Source organism: Bombina bombina, chromosome 6, assembly GCF_027579735.1.
Source record: "Bombina bombina isolate aBomBom1 chromosome 6, aBomBom1.pri, whole genome shotgun sequence".
NCBI classification, from domain to species: domain Eukaryota; kingdom Metazoa; phylum Chordata; class Amphibia; order Anura; family Bombinatoridae; genus Bombina; species Bombina bombina.
The window spans coordinates 861,006,804-861,024,933 of record NC_069504.1 but is presented as its reverse complement, the minus strand read 5'-3'; the positions used below and the strand labels follow the sequence as shown (position 1 = coordinate 861,024,933).

The 18,130-nt window shown below is 40.7% G+C and overlaps 1 protein-coding gene across 5 annotated transcripts in view; it reads left to right on the top strand.

Moving 5' to 3' along the window:
- Positions 1-18,130, top strand: part of CHD3 (chromodomain helicase DNA binding protein 3) — a 400,697-nt gene that overhangs the window by 27,363 nt on the left and 355,204 nt on the right. For all 5 annotated transcript variants that reach the window (XM_053718298.1, XM_053718299.1, XM_053718301.1 and 2 more), the window contains exons 8-9: positions 7,246-7,375; positions 7,841-8,025. In XM_053718298.1, the coding sequence (XP_053574273.1) occupies positions 7,246-7,375; positions 7,841-8,025 (315 nt within the window). The remainder of the gene's footprint in view (positions 1-7,245; positions 7,376-7,840; positions 8,026-18,130) is intronic.

Genomic DNA, 18,130 nt, shown 5'->3' with positions numbered 1-18,130 from the left:
CATATACAGTATACATATCTCATGATTTTGGAGCACAAAAGGTTAATTAAGCACGTCGCCTATTAGCAAAACTACACAGAGGGGTTACTTAACATGTATGATTAATACAGTTTGCTTGGATGATTCTTCATTTATTAAAACCCTAGCTTATCAACAGATATTTTCTCACTTATTGATTCCATGGTACATTCTTCCAACAACGTTGTCTGATTTATAAATATATATTCTAGTTCAAGGGTTCCTTTTTTCTTGGGTAGCCTAATAGGAAATGTTAATCCAAGATTGTGCACTGTCTTGCGTTTGTTGCTAACAGATGTAGGCACAGATCTTTCGCATAGGGGTTCAGATTCTAGGTCCTTTAGATGTAATTTATTTGTCTCAGTATAAAAAGCTTAGAACTGTTAGTTATGTTCCAGCTTGCAGTTCTAATATTATTATTCAGTGACAGAGTTTCATACTAAATTTTTAGACTTACTCAAGCTCTTTCTAGGGTTCTATGTTTGGTACTTCAGTTTCTATTACATGATCCATTGGAACCCATGTAAAAGCTATCATTAAAACTGTTGACTTTTCAGATTATTTTTTTTAAACTACCAGTTGTGTTCCAGAGTTTTGTTGTCTGCTTTTATCTACTCCTTTTCTAATGATCCATCAAGATATGACTGGTGTGTAGGCCTGATTTAGTTAAAGCATTCAGTTACTATTTAGAAACCGCTAAGGATATCAGGAGGTCTAACCAATCTTTTATCTATATTTCATGGTCTTAAAATATGTCAGAATGTTTAAAAAAAACATAATTTATGTAAGAACTTACCTGATAAATTCATTTCTTTCATATTAGCAAGAGTCCATGAGCTAGTGACGTATGGGATATACATTCCTACCAGGAGGGGCAAAGTTTCCCAAACCTCAAAATGCCTATAAATACACCCCTCACCACACCCACAATTCAGTTTAACGAATAGCCAAGAAGTGGGGTGATAAAAAAGTGCGAAAGCATATAAAATAAGGAATTGGAATAATTGTGCTTTATACAAAATCATAACCACCACAAAAAAAGGGCGGGCCTCATGGACTCTTGCTAATATGAAAGAAATGAATTTATCAGGTAAGTTCTTACATAAATTATGTTTTCTTTCATGTAATTAGCAAGAGTCCATGAGCTAGTGACGTATGGGATAATGACTACCCAAGATGTGGATCTTTCCACACAAGAGTCACTAGAGAGGGAGGGATAAAATAAAGACAGCCAATTCCTTCTGAAAATAATCCACACCCAAAATAAAGTTTAACGAAAAACATAAGCAGAAGATTCAAACTGAAACCGCTGCCTGAAGTACTTTTCTACCAAAAACTGCTTCAGAAGAAGAAAATACATCAAAATGGTAGAATTTAGTAAAAGTATGCAAAGAGGACCAAGTTGCTGCTTTGCAGATCTGGTCAACCGAAGCTTCATTCCTAAACGCCCAGGAAGTAGAAACTGACCTAGTAGAATGAGCTGTAATTCTCTGAGGCGGAGTTTTACCCGACTCAACATAGGCATGATGAATTAAAGATTTCAACCAAGATGCCAAAGAAATGGCAGAAGCTTTCTGGCCTTTTCTAGAACCGGAAAAGATAACAAATAGACTAGAAGTCTTACGAAAAGATTTCGTAGCTTCAACATAATATTTCAAAGCTCTAACAACATCCAAAGAATGCAACGATTTCTCCTTAGAATTCTTAGGATTAGGACATAATGAAGGAACCACAATTTCTCTACTAATGTTGTTGGAATTCACAACTTTAGGTAAAAATTCAAAAGAAGTTCGCAACACCGCCTTATCCTGATGAAAAATCAGAAAAGGAGACTCACAAGAAAGAGCAGATAATTCAGAAACTCTTCTGGCAGAAGAGATGTGGCCAAAAGGAACAAAACTTTCCAAGAAAGTAATTTAATGTCCAATGAATGCATAGGTTCAAACGGGGGAGCTTGAAGAGCTCCCAGAACCAAATTCAAACTCCAAGGAGGAGAAATTGACTTAATGACAGGTTTTATACGAACCAAAGCTTGTACAAAACAATGAATATCAGGAAGAATAGCAATCTTTCTGTGAAAAAGAACAGAAAGAGCAGAGATTTGTCCTTTCAAAGAACTTGCGGACAAACCCTTATCTAAACCATCCTGAAGAAACTGTAAAATTCTCGGTATTCTAAAAGAATGCCAGGAAAAATGATGAGAAAGACACCAAGAAATATAAGTCTTCCAGACTCTATAATATATCTCTCTAGATACAGATTTACGAGCCTGTAACATAGTATTAATCACAGAGTCAGAGAAACCTCTTTGACCAAGAATCAAGCGTTCAATCTCCATACCTTTAAATTTAAGGATTTCAGATCCTGATGGAAAAAAGGACCTTGTGACAGAAGGTCTGGTCTTAACGGAAGAGTCCACGGTTGGCAAGAGGCCATCCGGACAAGATCCGCATACCAAAACCTGTGAGGCCATGCCGGAGCTACCAGCAGAACAAACTAGCATTCCTTCAGAATCTTGGAGATTACTCTTGGAAGAAGAACTAGAGGCGGAAAGATATAGGCAGGATGATACTTCCAAGGAAGTGATAATGCATCCACTGCCTCCGCCTGAGGATCCCGGGATCTGGACAGATACCTGGGAAGTTTCTTGTTTAGATGGGACGCCATCAGATCTATTTCTGGAAGTTCCCACATTTGAACAATCTGAAGAAATACCTCTGGGTGAAGAGACCATTCGCCCGGATGCAACGTTTGGCGACTGAGATAATCCGCTTCCCAATTGTCTACACCTGGGATATGAACCGCAGAGATTAGACAGGAGCTGGATTCCGCCCAAACCAAAATTCGAGATACTTCTTTCATAGCCAGAGGACTGTGAGTCCCTCCTTGATGATTGATGTATGCCACAGTTGTGACATTGTCTGTCTGAAAACAAATGAACGATTCTCTCTTCAGAAGAGGCCAAAACTGAAGAGCTCTGAAAATTGCACGGAGTTCCAAAATATTGATCGGTAATCTCACCTCCTGAGATTCCCAAACTCCTTGTGCCGTCAGAGATCCCCACACAGCTCCCCAACCTGTGAGACTTGCATCTGTTGAAATTACAGTCCAAGTCGGAAGCACAAAAGAAGCCCCCTGAATTAAACGATGGTGATCTGTCCACCATGTTAGAGAGTGTCGAACAATCGGTTTTAAAGATATTAATTGAGATATCTTCGTGTAATCCTTGCACCATTGCTTCAGCATACAGAGCTGAAGAGGTCGCATGTGAAAACGAGCAAAGGGGATCGCGTCCGATGCAGCAGTCATAAGACCTAGAATTTCCATGCATAAGGCTACCGAAGGGAATGATTGTGACTGAAGCTTTCGACAAGCTGCAATCAACTTTAGACGTCTCTTGTCTGTTAAAGACAGAGTCATGGACACTGAATCCATCTGGAAACCCAGAAAAGTTACCCTTGTCTGAGGAATCAAAGAACTTTTTGGTAAATTGATCCTCCAACCATGATCTTGAAGAAACAACACAAGTCGATTCGTATGAGATTCTGCTAAATGTAAAGACTGAGCAAGTACCAAGATATCGTCCAAATAAGGAAATACCACAATACCCTGTTCTCTGATTACAGACAGCAGGGCACCGAGAACCTTTGTAAAAATTCTTGGAGCTGTAGCTAGGCCAAACGGCAGAGCCACAAATTGGTAATGCTTGTCCAGAAACGAGAATCTCAGGAACTGATAATGATCTGGATGAATCAGAATATGCAGATATGCATCCTGTAAATCTATTGTGGACATATAATTCCCTTGCTGAACAAAAGGTAAGATAGTCCTTACAGTTACCATCTTGAACGTTGGTATCCTTACATAACGATTCAATATTTTTAGATCCAGAACTGGTCTGAAAGAATTCTCCTTCTTTGGTACAATGAAGAGATTTGAATAAAACCCCATCCCCTGTTCCGGAACTGGAACTGGCATAATTACTCCAGTCAACTCTAGATCTGAAACACATTTCAGAAATGCTTGAGCTTTTACTTGATTTACTGGGACACGGGAAAGAAAAAATCTCTTTGCAGGAGGTCTCAACTTGAAACCAATTCTGTACCCTTCTGAAACAATGCTCTGAATCCAAAGATTGTGAACAGAATTGATCCAAATTTCCTTGAAAAAACGTAACCTGCCCCCTACCAGCTGAGCTGGAATGAGGGCCGCACCTTCATGTGGACTTAGAAGCAGGCTTTGCCTTTCTAGCTGGCTTGGATTTATTCCAGACTGGAGATGGTCTCCAAACTGAAACTGCTCCTGAGGATGAAGGATCAGGCTTTTGTTCTTTGTTGAAACGAAAGGAACGAAAACGATTATTAGCCCTGTTTTTACCTTTAGATTTTTTATCCTGTGGTAAAAAAGTTCCTTTCCCACCAGTAACAGTTGAAATAATGGAATCCAACTGAGAACCAAATAATTTGTTACCCTGGAAAGAAATGGAAAGTAAAGTTGATTTAGAAGCCATATCAGCATTCCAAGTTTTAAGCCATAAAGCTCTTCTAGCTAAAATAGCTAGAGACATAAACCTGACATCAACCCTGATAATATCAAAAATGGCATCACAGATAAAATTATTAGCATGCTGAAGAAGAATAATAATATCATGAGAATCACGATGTGTTACTTGTTGCGCTAAAGTTTCCAACCAAAAAGTTGAAGCTGCAGCAACATCAGCCAAAGATATAGCAGGTCTAAGAAGATTACCTGAACACAGATAAGCTTTTCTTAGAAAGGATTCAATTTTCCTATCTAGAGGATCCTTAAACGAAGTACCATCTGACGTAGGAATAGTAGTACGTTTAGCAAGGGTAGAAATAGCCCCATCAACTTTAGGGATCTTGTCCCAAAATTCTAATCTGTCAGACGGCACAGGATATAATTGCTTAAAACGTTTAGAAGGAGTAAATGAATTACCCAAATTATCCCATTCTTTGGAAATTACTGCAGAAATAGCATTAGGAACAGGAAAAACTTCTGGAATAACCACAGGAGCTTTAAATACCTTAGCTAAACGTTTAGAATTAGTATCAAGAGGACCAGAATCCTCTATTTCTAAAGCAATTAGTACTTCTTTAAGTAAAGAACGAATAAATTCCATTTTAAATAAATATGAAGATTTATCAGCATCAACCTCTGAGACAGAATCCTCTGAACCAGAGGAATCATCAGAATCAGAATGATGATGTTCATTTAAAAATTCATCTGTAGGGAGAGAAGTTTTAAAAGATTTTTTACGTTTACTAGAAGGAGAAATAACAGACATAGCCTTCTTTATGGATTCAGAAACAAAATCTCTTATATTATCAGGAACATTCTGCACCTTAGATGTTGAAGGAACTGCAACAGGCAATGGTACTTTACTAAAGGAAATATTATCTGCTTTAACAAGTTTGTCATGACAATCAATACAAACAACAGCTGGAGGAATAGCTACCAAAAGTTTACAGCAGATACACTTAGCTTTGGTAGATTCAGCACTTGACAGCTATTTTCCTGTAGTATCTTCTGACTCAGATGCAACGTGAGACATCTTGCAATATGTAAGAGAAAAAACAACATATATATAAAGCAAAATTGATCAAATTCCTTAAATGACAGTTTCAGGAATGGGAAAAAATGCCAAAGAACAAGCTTCTAGCAACCAGAAGCAATAAAAAATGAGACTTAAATAATGTGGAGACAAAAGCGACGCCCATATTTTTTCGCGCCAAATAAGACGCCCACATTATTTGGCGCCTAAATGCTTTTTGGCGCCAAAAATGACGCCACATCCGGAACGCCGACATTTTTGGCGCAAAATAACGTCAAAAAATGACGCAACTTCCGGCGACACGTATGACGCCGGAAACGGAAATAGAATTTTTGCGCCAAAAAAGTCCGCGCCAAGAATGACGCAATAAAATGAAGCATTTTCAGCCCCCGCGAGCCTAACAGCCCACAGGGAAAAAGTCAAATTTTAAGGTAAGAAAAATGTTAAATTAAAATGCATTATCCCAAATATGAAACTGACTGTCTGAAAATAAGGAAAGTTGAACATTCTGAGTCAAGGCAAATAAATGTTTGAATACATATATTTAGAACTTTATAAACAAAGTGCCCAACCATAGCTTGGAGTGTCACAGAAAATAAGACTTACTTACCCCAGGACACTCATCTACATATAGCAGATAGCCAAACCAGTACTGAAACGAGAATCAGCAGAGGTAATGGTATATATAAGAGTATATCGTCGATCTGAAAAGGGAGGTAAGAGATGAATCTCTACGACCGATAACAGAGAACCTATGAAATAGACCCCGTAGAAGGAGATCACTGCATTCAAATAGGCAATACTCTCCTCACATCCCTCTGACATTCACTGCACGCTGAGAGGAAAACCGGGCTCCAACTTGCTGCGGAGCGCATATCAACGTAGAATCTAGCACAAACTTACTTCACCACCTCCATCGGAGGCAAAGTTTGTAAAAACTGAATTGTGGGTGTGGTGAGGGGTGTATTTATAGGCATTTTGAGGTTTGGGAAACTTTGCCCCTCCTGGTAGGAATGTATATCCCATACGTCACTAGCTCATGGACTCTTGCTAATTACATGAAAGAAATTTTTTTTTGGACCCCCTGGGATATAAATTGAGGAACAAGACACTTACTATCTAGGTGAAGGCAATTTGGCTAGAACAATTGTGTATTCTTGGACCCAGTATCCTAGTGATTTTCATTTTCATGGGTGGGAGGTTTTGCATGACAGCTATTTTATTTTAATTTCATATCATCAGTACATTTTAATTTAATGTGTCTGTATCTTCACAGGCAGGTTCTGAAAAGCCTTTTTGTTTTTGCATTAAATCCTAAAGCTTTGTTATGATCCTCCACAAGTACCAGATTATGATGTCACCAATCGAATTTGACAGAAAACGAGATTTAAATCTAAATAAAAAAACAAAAAACAAAACAGCTTATTTATGAAATGGTGACATATAGAGGTCCATTAAGATGCTAATTTGTTCTAGTGTCTCATGGATCCTTTATCAAATATATATTTGTTTATTGTCGTCACCATCATCGCTAATTTGTTTATTTTGTTTATTACATTGACTTGATTTATTTAAATGTTTGCCTTCTTTTGTAAATAAATGAGAATAGTTATGCAAAGTTTCATTTGTTATGAATGCAATTATTCTTTTAGAGTGATGATCTAGAGACTGGGGAGGCCTCAGACATGGAAAACTCGAGTGTGCACAGCTCATCGGTCCCATCAGACAGCTCTGGGAGGATAAAGAGGAAAAGGGGAAGGCCAGCTGGGAAAAAGAAAAAAGGTGAGGCAAGAGAACATATGCTTATGGTAGAGAGAAAAAGATGAGGGGTATGATTTATAAACAGATTATAGTTACCCATTCTAATAAAAAAATGTATTTGCATCAAAACAGAGCTGTAGTATTTGAAAAGTCCAAAAATTACATGAAAGGCTGCAGGAAATTGGTTTCAAATGGATTGGAATATATGTGTCAGATTGTTTCCATAAAAAATGCATAGGGATGTTGCTGTGTCACAAATACATTTGAAAAGATTGCATGAAATAGTCTCACATTTGTTAATTTGGCAAAAAATAATGCAAATAAATTTGCACATAAATTCTTATAGTTTTGAAATGAGACTTTTGAAAAGCAGCAGATATAGTTAGTTCACTTTAACCTTGTACTTCAATGTATCTTTCATTTTGCTATTCTTTACCATTTTATCTTTTTGTGCAGTGTTTCTAATGTTCTTTATTCTTTACTCAGTTACCATTGAGGAGGGGGTGTCAACAGGTGAAGGCTATGAGACTGATCACCAGGATTACTGTGAAGTCTGCCAGCAGGGAGGCGAAATCATCCTGTGTGACACATGCCCACGAGCTTATCACCTGGTGTGCCTAGAACCTGAGTTGGAGAAGGCTCCTCAGGGCAAGTGGAGCTGCCCACATTGTGTGAGTGGATTCTTTTGATAACCCCATGGTTACCAAACACAATATAGTAATTTTCAGAAACACACAGTAGTTTTAACCCCAATGATTGTTATATACCATCGTAGAAGCTGTGAGAGCATTTTATATGTAATGTAAGAAAAAGGAATTCTTAGTATTACGTTTTTGATTATTGGAAATCAAAAGCTTAAACATCTGTGTCCCCCTCAATAAAAACAAACAAACAAACAAACAAACAAATCTTGTATATTCACTAGAACACCCTCACATTAACCCCTTCAGTGCTGAGACATTTTACTCCCTAGTAGTTGTTTGACACCTGTTGCATTTACACATAAACTTATTTTTTTCCCTTTGAGGTACCCACTAAATCATATTAAATTATTTTTTTCAGAAGACCAAGCAGTTATTAGAAAATAGGTTTAGTTTGCAGAAATAATAATATGGGAAAAATCTACCATACTAAATAATTAAATAATATTTATTTTTCAAGATACGATGAGTCCACGGATTTCATCCTTACTTGTGGGATATCGCCTCCTGGTCAGCAGGAGGAGGCAAAGAGCACCACAGCAGAGCTGTATAAATTGCTCCTCCATTCCCTCCCAACCCAGTCATTCTCTTTGCCCGTGTTAGTGATAGGAAGAGGTAAAGTGAGGTGTTAGTTTAGATTCTTCAATCAAGAGTTTATTATTTTTAAAGTAGTGCCACTGAGTGCTACTTTGTTATAGGGTGTAGCCTAGACCTTTTCAGTCTCTACAGTAGAGCATTTGGTGGCTTTAAAGCAATAGGAACTGGTGGGACATAATTCTCACTGCGCCTCCTATACCTATTTGCTGGCCTAATACAGATAGCCTAAGCACTTTTAACTCAGGCTGATCTTGTCCACAGGGCTATGGGAGGGAGAGGACCTCTGAAAACCTGCTGGACTGCCATGTTGTCGTACAGCGTTCCAGGTAAGTGCTAACTTTATTATTTCTGGGGACACATTCTCTCAGAACAAAAGTAAGCACTACATTTCATACACTCCCATGTCAAGGGCTGAGATTAAGAAGGGCTCTTATTGTGATGGGACTGTGGTCTCTTCTTGAGAGAGAACTATTTTAACGGTCACTGGGGCTGGAGAGCAAACAGCTTTATTTTATTCCCTGCAGTTTTTAATACAATTTTCAGTCCGGGAGATGACTAGCTTTATTTCTGGGGAAATCTACAGAAAGAGTAGCATTTATTATGTTCTGAAAACATGCTAGCGTTACTCTCCTCTCCCTATAACATTATTTTACTGTCTATCCGATGGCTGTTTAACCGCCCGGGAGTTACTGCTTAATACGCCCACGATGGGCAGAGCCATGGTGTGTAGTTCTTTCCGACAGCTCCATTTTTACTTATTAGCCGCCCGGGAGTTCCAGCATAATACGCCCACGATAGGCGGAGCGAGGCTACGCTACTTCACACTAAGGACAGTTTGCGCGCCTTTTTGTAAATCAGTCCCGGTAAACGTTGAGAAAAGTGCACTATAAATAAAGTGAAGGGGGCTCCTCTGCTGCGGTTAATTCAGCATTGAGGCTTGTTCATGCATATTAAGTTTAGTTTGAAGGAACAGTGGCAGAGTAGTAAAGGAGTCAGACTTTTAACACCCTTAGGTTAGCCAACTAGAAGGAACGACTGTTGCAATTTATATTATAAAGATAATGCACGCTTTGGTTTACTATTTAAGGGCACAGTACCACCTGACTTTTAGTTAAACAACTAGTTATATAAGAAGCCCTACACCATCTGTTTACCTTTTCTACTGTTTATGGTACAAATGTGAGGTATTTTACACATTTAAATAGACAGTAGCGTTTTTATTGGTTGATTTTGTTCAAGCTATTTTGGATGTTTATGTGTTAATTCATCCATTACGTCTTGTATGGACTGAAAGTACACTAAAAATAACGCTATTTTTGAATTTAAAGAGACAGTACCGTTTTCTCCAACATAGGTGTGTCCGGTCCACGGCGTCATCCTTACTTGTGGGATATTCTCTTCCCCAACAGGAAATGGCAAAGAGCCCAGCAAAGCTGGTCACATGATCCCTCCTAGGCTCCGCCTACCCCAGTCATTCTCTTTTCCGTTGTACAGGCAACATCTCCACGGAGATGGCTTAGAGTTTTTTAGTGTTTAACTGTAGTTTTTATTATTCAATCAAGAGTTTGTTATTTTAAAATAGTGCTGGTATGTACTATTTACTCTGAAACAGAAAAGAGATGAAGATTTCTGTTTGTAAGAGGAAAATGATTTTAGCAACCGTTACTAAAATCGATGGCTGTTCCACACAGGACTGTTGAGAGGAATTAACTTCAGTTGAGGGAACAGTGAGCAGAATTTTACTGCTTGAGGTATGACACATTCTAACAAGACGATGTAATGCTGGAAGCTGTCATTTTCCCTATGGGATCCGGTAAGCCATTTTTTTACAGACAATAAATAAGGGCTTCACAAGGGCTTTTTAAGACTGTAGACATTTTCTGGGCTAAATCGATTCATATATAAACATATTTAGCCTTGAGGAATCATTTTAATCTGGGTATTTTGTAAAATAATATCGGCAGGCACTGTTTTGGACACCTTATTCTCTAGGGGCTTTCCCTAATCATAGGCAGAGTCTCATTTTCGCGCCGGTATTGCGCACTTGTTTTTGAGAAGCATGACATGCAGTCGCATGTGTGAGGAGCTCTGATACATAGAAAAGACTTTCTGAAGGCGTCATTTGGTATCGTATTCCCCTTTGGGCTTGGTTGGGTCTCAGCAAAGCAGATACCAGGGACTGTAAAGGGGTTAAAGATAAAAACGGCTCCGGTTCCGTTATTTTAAGGGTTAAAGCTTCCAAATTTGGTGTGCAATACTTTTAAGGCTTTAAGACACTGTGGTGAAATTTTGGTGAATTTTGAACAATTCCTTCATACTTTTTCGCAATTGCAGTAATAAAGTGTGTTCAGTTTAAAATTTAAAGTGACAGTAACGGTTTTATTTTAAAACGTTTTTTGTACTTTGTTATCAAGTTTATGCCTGTTTAACATGTCTGAACTACCAGATAGACTGTGTTCTGAATGTGGGGAAGCCAAGGTTCCTTCTCATTTAAATAGATGTGATTTATGTGACACAAAATTTAGAGAAAATGATGCCCAAGATGATTCCTCAAGTGAGGGGAGTAAGCATGGTACTGCATCATCCCCTCCTTCGTCTACACCAGTCTTGCCCACTCAGGAGGCCCCTAGTACATCTAGCGCGCCAATACTCCTTACTATGCAACAATTAACGGCTGTAATGGATAATTCTATCAAAAACATTTTAGCCAAAATGCCCACTTATCAGCGTAAGCGCGACTGCTCTGTTTTAGATAATACTGAAGAGCATGAGGACGCTGATGATATTGTTTCTGAAGGGCCCCTACACCAGTCTGAGGGGGCCAGGGAGGTTTTGTCTGAGGGAGAAATTTCAGATTCAGGGAAAATTTCTCAACAAGCTGAACCTGATGTGATTACATTTAAATTTAAGTTGGAACATCTCCGCGCTCTGCTTAAGGAGGTGTTGTCCACTCTGGATGATTGTGAGAATTTGATCATCCCAGAGAAACTATGTAAAATGGACAAGTTCCTAGAGGTCCCGGGGCCCCCAGAAGCTTTTCCTATACCCAAGCGGGTGGCGGACATTGTAAATAAAGAATGGGAAAGGCCCGGTATACCTTTCGTCCCTCCCCCCATATTTAAAAAATTGTTTCCTATGGTCGACCCCAGAAAGGACTTATGGCAGACAGTCCCCAAGGTCGAGGGGGCGGTTTCTACTTTAAACAAACGCACAACTATACCCATAGAAGATAGTTGTGCTTTCAAAGATCCTATGGATAAAAAATTAGAAGGTTTGCTTAAAAAGATGTTTGTTCAGCAAGGTTACCTTCTACAACCAATTTCATGCATTGTCCCTGTCACTACAGCCGCGTGTTTCTGGTTCGATGAGCTAGAAAAGGCGATCACTAGTGATTCTCCTCCTTATGAGGAGATTATGGACAGAATCCGTGCTCTCAAATTGGCTAATTCTTTCACCCTAGACGCCACTTTGCAATTGGCTAGGTTAGCGGCGAAAAATTCTGGGTTTGCTATTGTGGCGCGCAGAGCGCTTTGGTTGAAATCTTGGTCAGCGGATGCGTCTTCCAAGAACAAATTGCTTAACATTCCTTTCAAGGGGAAAACGCTGTTTGGCCCTGACTTGAAAGAGATTATCTCTGATATCACTGGGGGTAAGGGCCACGCCCTTCCTCAGGATAGGTCTTTCAAGGCCAAAAATAAACCTAATTTTCGTCCCTTTCGTAGAAACGGACCAGCCCCAAGTGCTACGTCCTCTAAGCAAGAGGGTAATACTTCTCAAGCCAAGCCAGCCTGGAGACCAATGCAAGGCTGGAACAAGGGAAAGCAGGCCAAGAAACCTGCCACTGCTACCAAGACAGCATGAAATGTTGGCCCCCGATCCGGGACCGGATCTGGTGGGGGGCAGACTCTCTCTCTTCGCTCAGGCTTGGGCAAGAGATGTTCTGGATCCTTGGGCACTAGAAATAGTCTCCCAAGGTTATCTTCTGGAATTCAAGGGGCTTCCCCCAAGGGGGAGGTTCCACAGGTCTCAATTGTCTTCAGACCACATAAAAAAACAGGCATTCTTACATTGTGTAGAAGACCTGTTAAAAATGGGAGTGATTCATCCTGTTCCATTAGGGGAACAAGGGATGGGGTTCTACTCCAATCTGTTCGTAGTTCCCAAAAAAGAGGGAACGTTCAGACCAATCTTAGATCTCAAGATCCTAAACAAGTTTCTCAAGGTTCCATCGTTCAAAATGGAAACCATTCGAACAATTCTTCCTTCCATCCAGGAAGGTCAATTCATGACCACGGTGGATTTAAAGGATGCGTATCTGCATATTCCTATCCACAAGGAACATCATCGGTTCCTAAGGTTCGCATTCCTGGACAAGCATTACCAGTTCGTGGCACTTCCTTTCGGATTAGCCACTGCTCCAAGGATTTTCACAAAGGTACTAGGGTCCCTTCTAGCGGTGCTAAGACCAAGGGGCATTGCAGTAGTACCTTACTTGGACGACATTCTGATTCAAGCGTCGTCCCTTCCTCAAACAAAGGCTCACACGGACATAGTCCTGGCCTTTCTCAGATCTCACGGATGGAAAGTGAACGTAGAAAAGAGTTCTCTATCTCCGTCAACAAGGGTTCCCTTCTTGGGAACAATAATAGACTCCTTAGAAATGAGGATTTTTCTGACAGAGGCCAGAAAAACAAAACTTCTAAACTCTTGTCAAATACTTCATTCCGTTCCTCTTCCTTCCATAGCGCAGTGCATGGAAGTAATAGGTTTGATGGTAGCGGCAATGGACATAGTTCCTTTTGCGCGCATTCATCTAAGACCATTACAACTGTGCATGCTCAGTCAGTGGAATGGGGACTATACAGACTTGTCTCCGACGATACAAGTAAATCAGAGGACCAGAGATTCACTCCGTTGGTGGCTGTCCCTGGACAACCTGTCACAAGGGATGAACTTCCGCAGGCCAGAGTGGGTCATTGTCACGACCGACGCCAGTCTGATGAGCTGGGGCGCGGTCTGGGGACCCCTGAAAGCTCAGGGTCTTTGGTCTCGGGAAGAATCTCTTCTACCGATAAATATTCTGGAACTGAGAGCGATACTCAATGCTCTCAAGGCTTGGCCTCAGCTAGCAAAGGCCAAGTTCATACGGTTTCAATCAGACAACATGACGACTGTTGCGTACATCAACCATCAGGGGGGAACAAGGAGTTCCCTGGCAATGGAAGAAGTGACCAAAATCATTCAATGGGCGGAGACTCACTCCTGCCACCTGTCTGCAATCCACATCCCAGGAGTGGAAAATTGGGAAGCGGATTTTCTGAGTCGTCAGACATTACATCCGGGGGAGTGGGAACTCCATCCGGAAATCTTTGCCCAAATTACTCAACTGTGGGGCATTCCAGACATGGATCTGATGGCCTCTCGTCAGAACTTCAAGGTTCCTTGCTACGGGTCCAGATCCAGGGATCCCAAGGCGACTCTAGTAGATGCACTAGTAGCACCTTGGACCTTCAAACTAGCTTATGTATTCCCGCCGTTTCCTCTCATCCCCAGGCTGGTAGCCAGGATCAATCAGGAGAGGGCATCGGTGATCTTGATAGCTCCTGCGTGGCCACGCAGGACTTGGTATGCAGATCTGGTGAATATGTCATCGGCTCCACCATGGAAGCTACCTTTGAGACGAGACCTTCTTGTTCAAGGTCCGTTCGAACATCCGAATCTGGTCTCACTCCAACTGACTGCTTGGAGATTGAACGCTTGATCTTATCAAAGCGAGGGTTCTCAGATTCTGTTATTGATACTCTTGTTCAGGCCAGAAAGCCTGTAACTAGAAAAATTTACCACAAAATATGGAAAGAATATATCTGTTGGTGTGAATCTAAAGGATTCCCTTGGGACAAGGTAAAAATTCCTAAGATTCTATCCTTTCTTCAAGAAGGATTGGAGAAAGGATTATCTGCAAGTTCCTTGAAGGGACAGATTTCTGCCTTGTCTGTGTTACTTCACAAAAAGTTGGCAGCTGTGCCAGATGTTCAAGCCTTTGTTCAGGCTCTGGTTAGAATCAAGCCTGTTTACAAACCTTTGACTCCTCCTTGGAGTCTCAACTTAGTTCTTTCAGTTCTTCAGGGGGTTCCGTTTGAACCCTTACATTCCGTTGATATTAAGTTATTATCTTGGAAAGTTTTGTTTTTGGTTGCAATTTCTTCTGCTAGAAGAGTTTCAGAATTATCTGCTCTGCAGTGTTCTCCTCCTTATCTGGTGTTCCATGCAGATAAGGTGGTTTTACGTACTAAACCTGGTTTTCTTCCGAAAGTTGTTTCTAACAAAAACATTAACCAGGAGATAGTCGTGCCTTCTTTGTGTCCGAATCCAGTTTCAAAGAAGGAACGTTTGTTACACAATTTGGATGTTGTTCGCGCTCTAAAATTCTATTTAGATGCTACAAAGGATTTTAGACAAACATCTTCCTTGTTTGTTGTTTACTCTGGTAAAAGGAGAGGTCAAAAAGCAACTTCTACCTCTCTCTCTTTTTGGATTAAAAGCATCATCAGATTGGCTTATGAGACTGCCGGACGGCAGCCTCCTGAAAGAATCACAGCTCATTCCACTAGGGCTGTGGCTTCCACATGGGCCTTCAAGAACGAGGCTTCTGTTGATCAGATATGTCGGGCAGCGACTTGGTCTTCACTGCACACTTTTACCAAATTTTACAAGTTTGATACTTTTGCTTCTTCTGAGGCTATTTTTGGGAGAAAGGTTTTGCAAGCCGTGGTGCCTTCCATTTAGGTGACCTGATTTGCTCCCTCCCTTCATCCGTGTCCTAAAGCTTTGGTATTGGTTCCCACAAGTAAGGATGACGCCGTGGACCGGACACACCTATGTTGGAGAAAACAGAATTTATGTTTACCTGATAAATTACTTTCTCCAACGGTGTGTCCGGTCCACGGCCCGCCCTGGTTTTTTAATCAGGTCTGATAATTTATTTTCTTTAACTACAGTCACCACGGTATCATATGGTTTCTCCTATGCAAATATTCCTCCTTTACGTCGGTCGAATGACTGGGGTAGGCGGAGCCTAGGAGGGATCATGTGACCAGCTTTGCTGGGCTCTTTGCCATTTCCTGTTGGGGAAGAGAATATCCCACAAGTAAGGATGACGCCGTGGACCGGACACACCGTTGGAGAAAGTAATTTATCAGGTAAACATAAATTCTGTTTTTTGTGGGGTTCCTTTTCTTTGATACATTTTAGCTGTTTACTGTATGATGCAGCTTTGTGTTTAAAATGGAACCAGTGCACACATAAAATAAAGTTTTTCTGGCCCACATGCAGTGCTCTGCGGTTCCTCTCAATTTTCTTATGGATTGTGTGCACAAGACATGGTTGTTTTATTGTTAATTGCAATGTCTATTGCCAGCAAGGTTAACATGCTACTTGGATATTTTCTGGCACATAAATAAGTGAATTTAAAGTGACAGTAATGTTTTTTTGTGTTAATTTATATTAAAACATTACTTTATTTTTTTCGGAACTTCTCCATTTATGGCGGCAAGCTCTAGTTGTCTGTTAGATAGCTAAGCCACCTAGCAATCAGAGGGTGGGGAGTTTGAATCCAGCAGCAGCTGATTTCCCCCTTCACTTTGCTTTACAAATTGCAATAAAAATATTTAAAAAAAAAAAAAAAAAAGTTCACCTAGGCCCTGCCTGTGTTGTTGGTGGCTATGGGTGGTGTGTCACAGAGGTCCTTTGTTCTCACAGAGGCATCAGCTCTTGAGAACCACGAACCTATGGTGTTCATGGATTGTTTGGGTACACATGAAAGGCCCTGCGCTTCCTCTCATACTTTTTCTTTGCATATCATGCATTCTATGGTTTTCCCACATGGAATCTATCCTTACTAGAGGAATTATTTTCACCTCTATCCAGGGGTACTCTATCATAGTGTTTCCTGTGAATTATACGGAATGGAAGAGTCCGGATACTAAAAAAGGATGTTTCCCATAACCGATTTAGCTAAGGAACAGACGTTACTTAGGGACAGAGATTGGGAAAGGGCTGTACACCAAGGCTTGCAATGGCTTGCAGCTGTATACTTTCTACTGTCCTTAGTGCGGCGGCTTTTTTTGGTTTGATCGGTTATCTGATACTTTTAAGTCAGACACTCCCCTGAATAAAAGCCGGGATGGGATAAAGGCTGTCGATTGACTAGTTCCTTTATTTCTTTTCTTACCTTACAGTTTTAAACTGGGATTCAGGTTTTTCTGTTTCAGCTCTCTGAGCCTTATGGCTAGAGCCTTGCTATACAGATGTATGCTCTAAGTATACTTCTAAGTTTTTTTTATTTTTTATGACTCTCTACAAGGAGCTCTTGTCGGAGCCTAAAAAAAAAAAGGAATGTCCCCAGATCTGGGGAAAATTAGTGTTTCAGGGATTCACAGTGGACTGGTTTCTGCTTTCAAGAATTTTGGCAGACCAATTAAAGAGAGAGGCATTCTTACTCGTGTGAGAGACCTCTCTTCCTTGGAAGTTCTTGGCCTGTTCGGATTCAGGGGCAGGATTTCTATTCAAATCTGTTTGGAATTTCCCAAAAAGGGAAACCTTCAGACCTCTCTTTGACTTTGAGACTCTAATCAAGTTTCTCAGTGTTACATCTTTTAAGATGGAATCTATTCATACCCTACTTCCATTAATCTTTATGACGAAAGCGGATCTATAGGATGCATATCTTTCTGTTCCTATTCACAGGGATCTTCGCAAGTTCCTGAGTTTTTGCCTTTCGGGGCAAATACTTTCAGTTCATGACCTTTCCTTTCGGTCTGGCCACGGCACCCAGAGTTTTGAAATGGGTTCTGAGGTCTCTGCTGGCAGTTGAGACCGCGGGGCGTTGCGGTGGTGCCTTATCTGGACGATATTCTAATCTAGGAGGCATCTTGTTAGTATACAAGGTCCCATACCGACATTGTACTATCCTTCCTGAGAACTCATGAGTGGAAGGTAAATCAGGAAAAGAGTTCTTTAATTCCGAAGGCTCCCTTCTTGGGAACTCTAATCGACTCTATATCCATGAGAATTTTCTGACAAGGGTCAGAAAGTCAAAGATTATGACTACATGTCGAGCCCTTCAGCCCACTCCTCAGCCGTCGGACTCAGTGCATGGAGGTAATCGGATTGATGGTGGCGACCATGGACATCATACCGTTTGCTCGGTTTAACTTCAGGCCTCTGCAGCTAAGCATGCTCAGGCAGTGGAACGGAAATTATACTGATATGTCCCCTCGAATATCCCTAGAGCAGGAGACGAGGGACTTTCTTCTATGGTGGTTGTCTCTGGATCATCTGTCCCAGGGGGCATGCTTTTGCAGACTTTCCTGGGTGATTGTGACATCGGACGCCAGCCTTTTGGTATGGGGAGATGTCTGGGACGCTTTAAAGTGCTCTGAATTAGTATAATGCTTTAGACTTTAGCAACCCAGGTTGA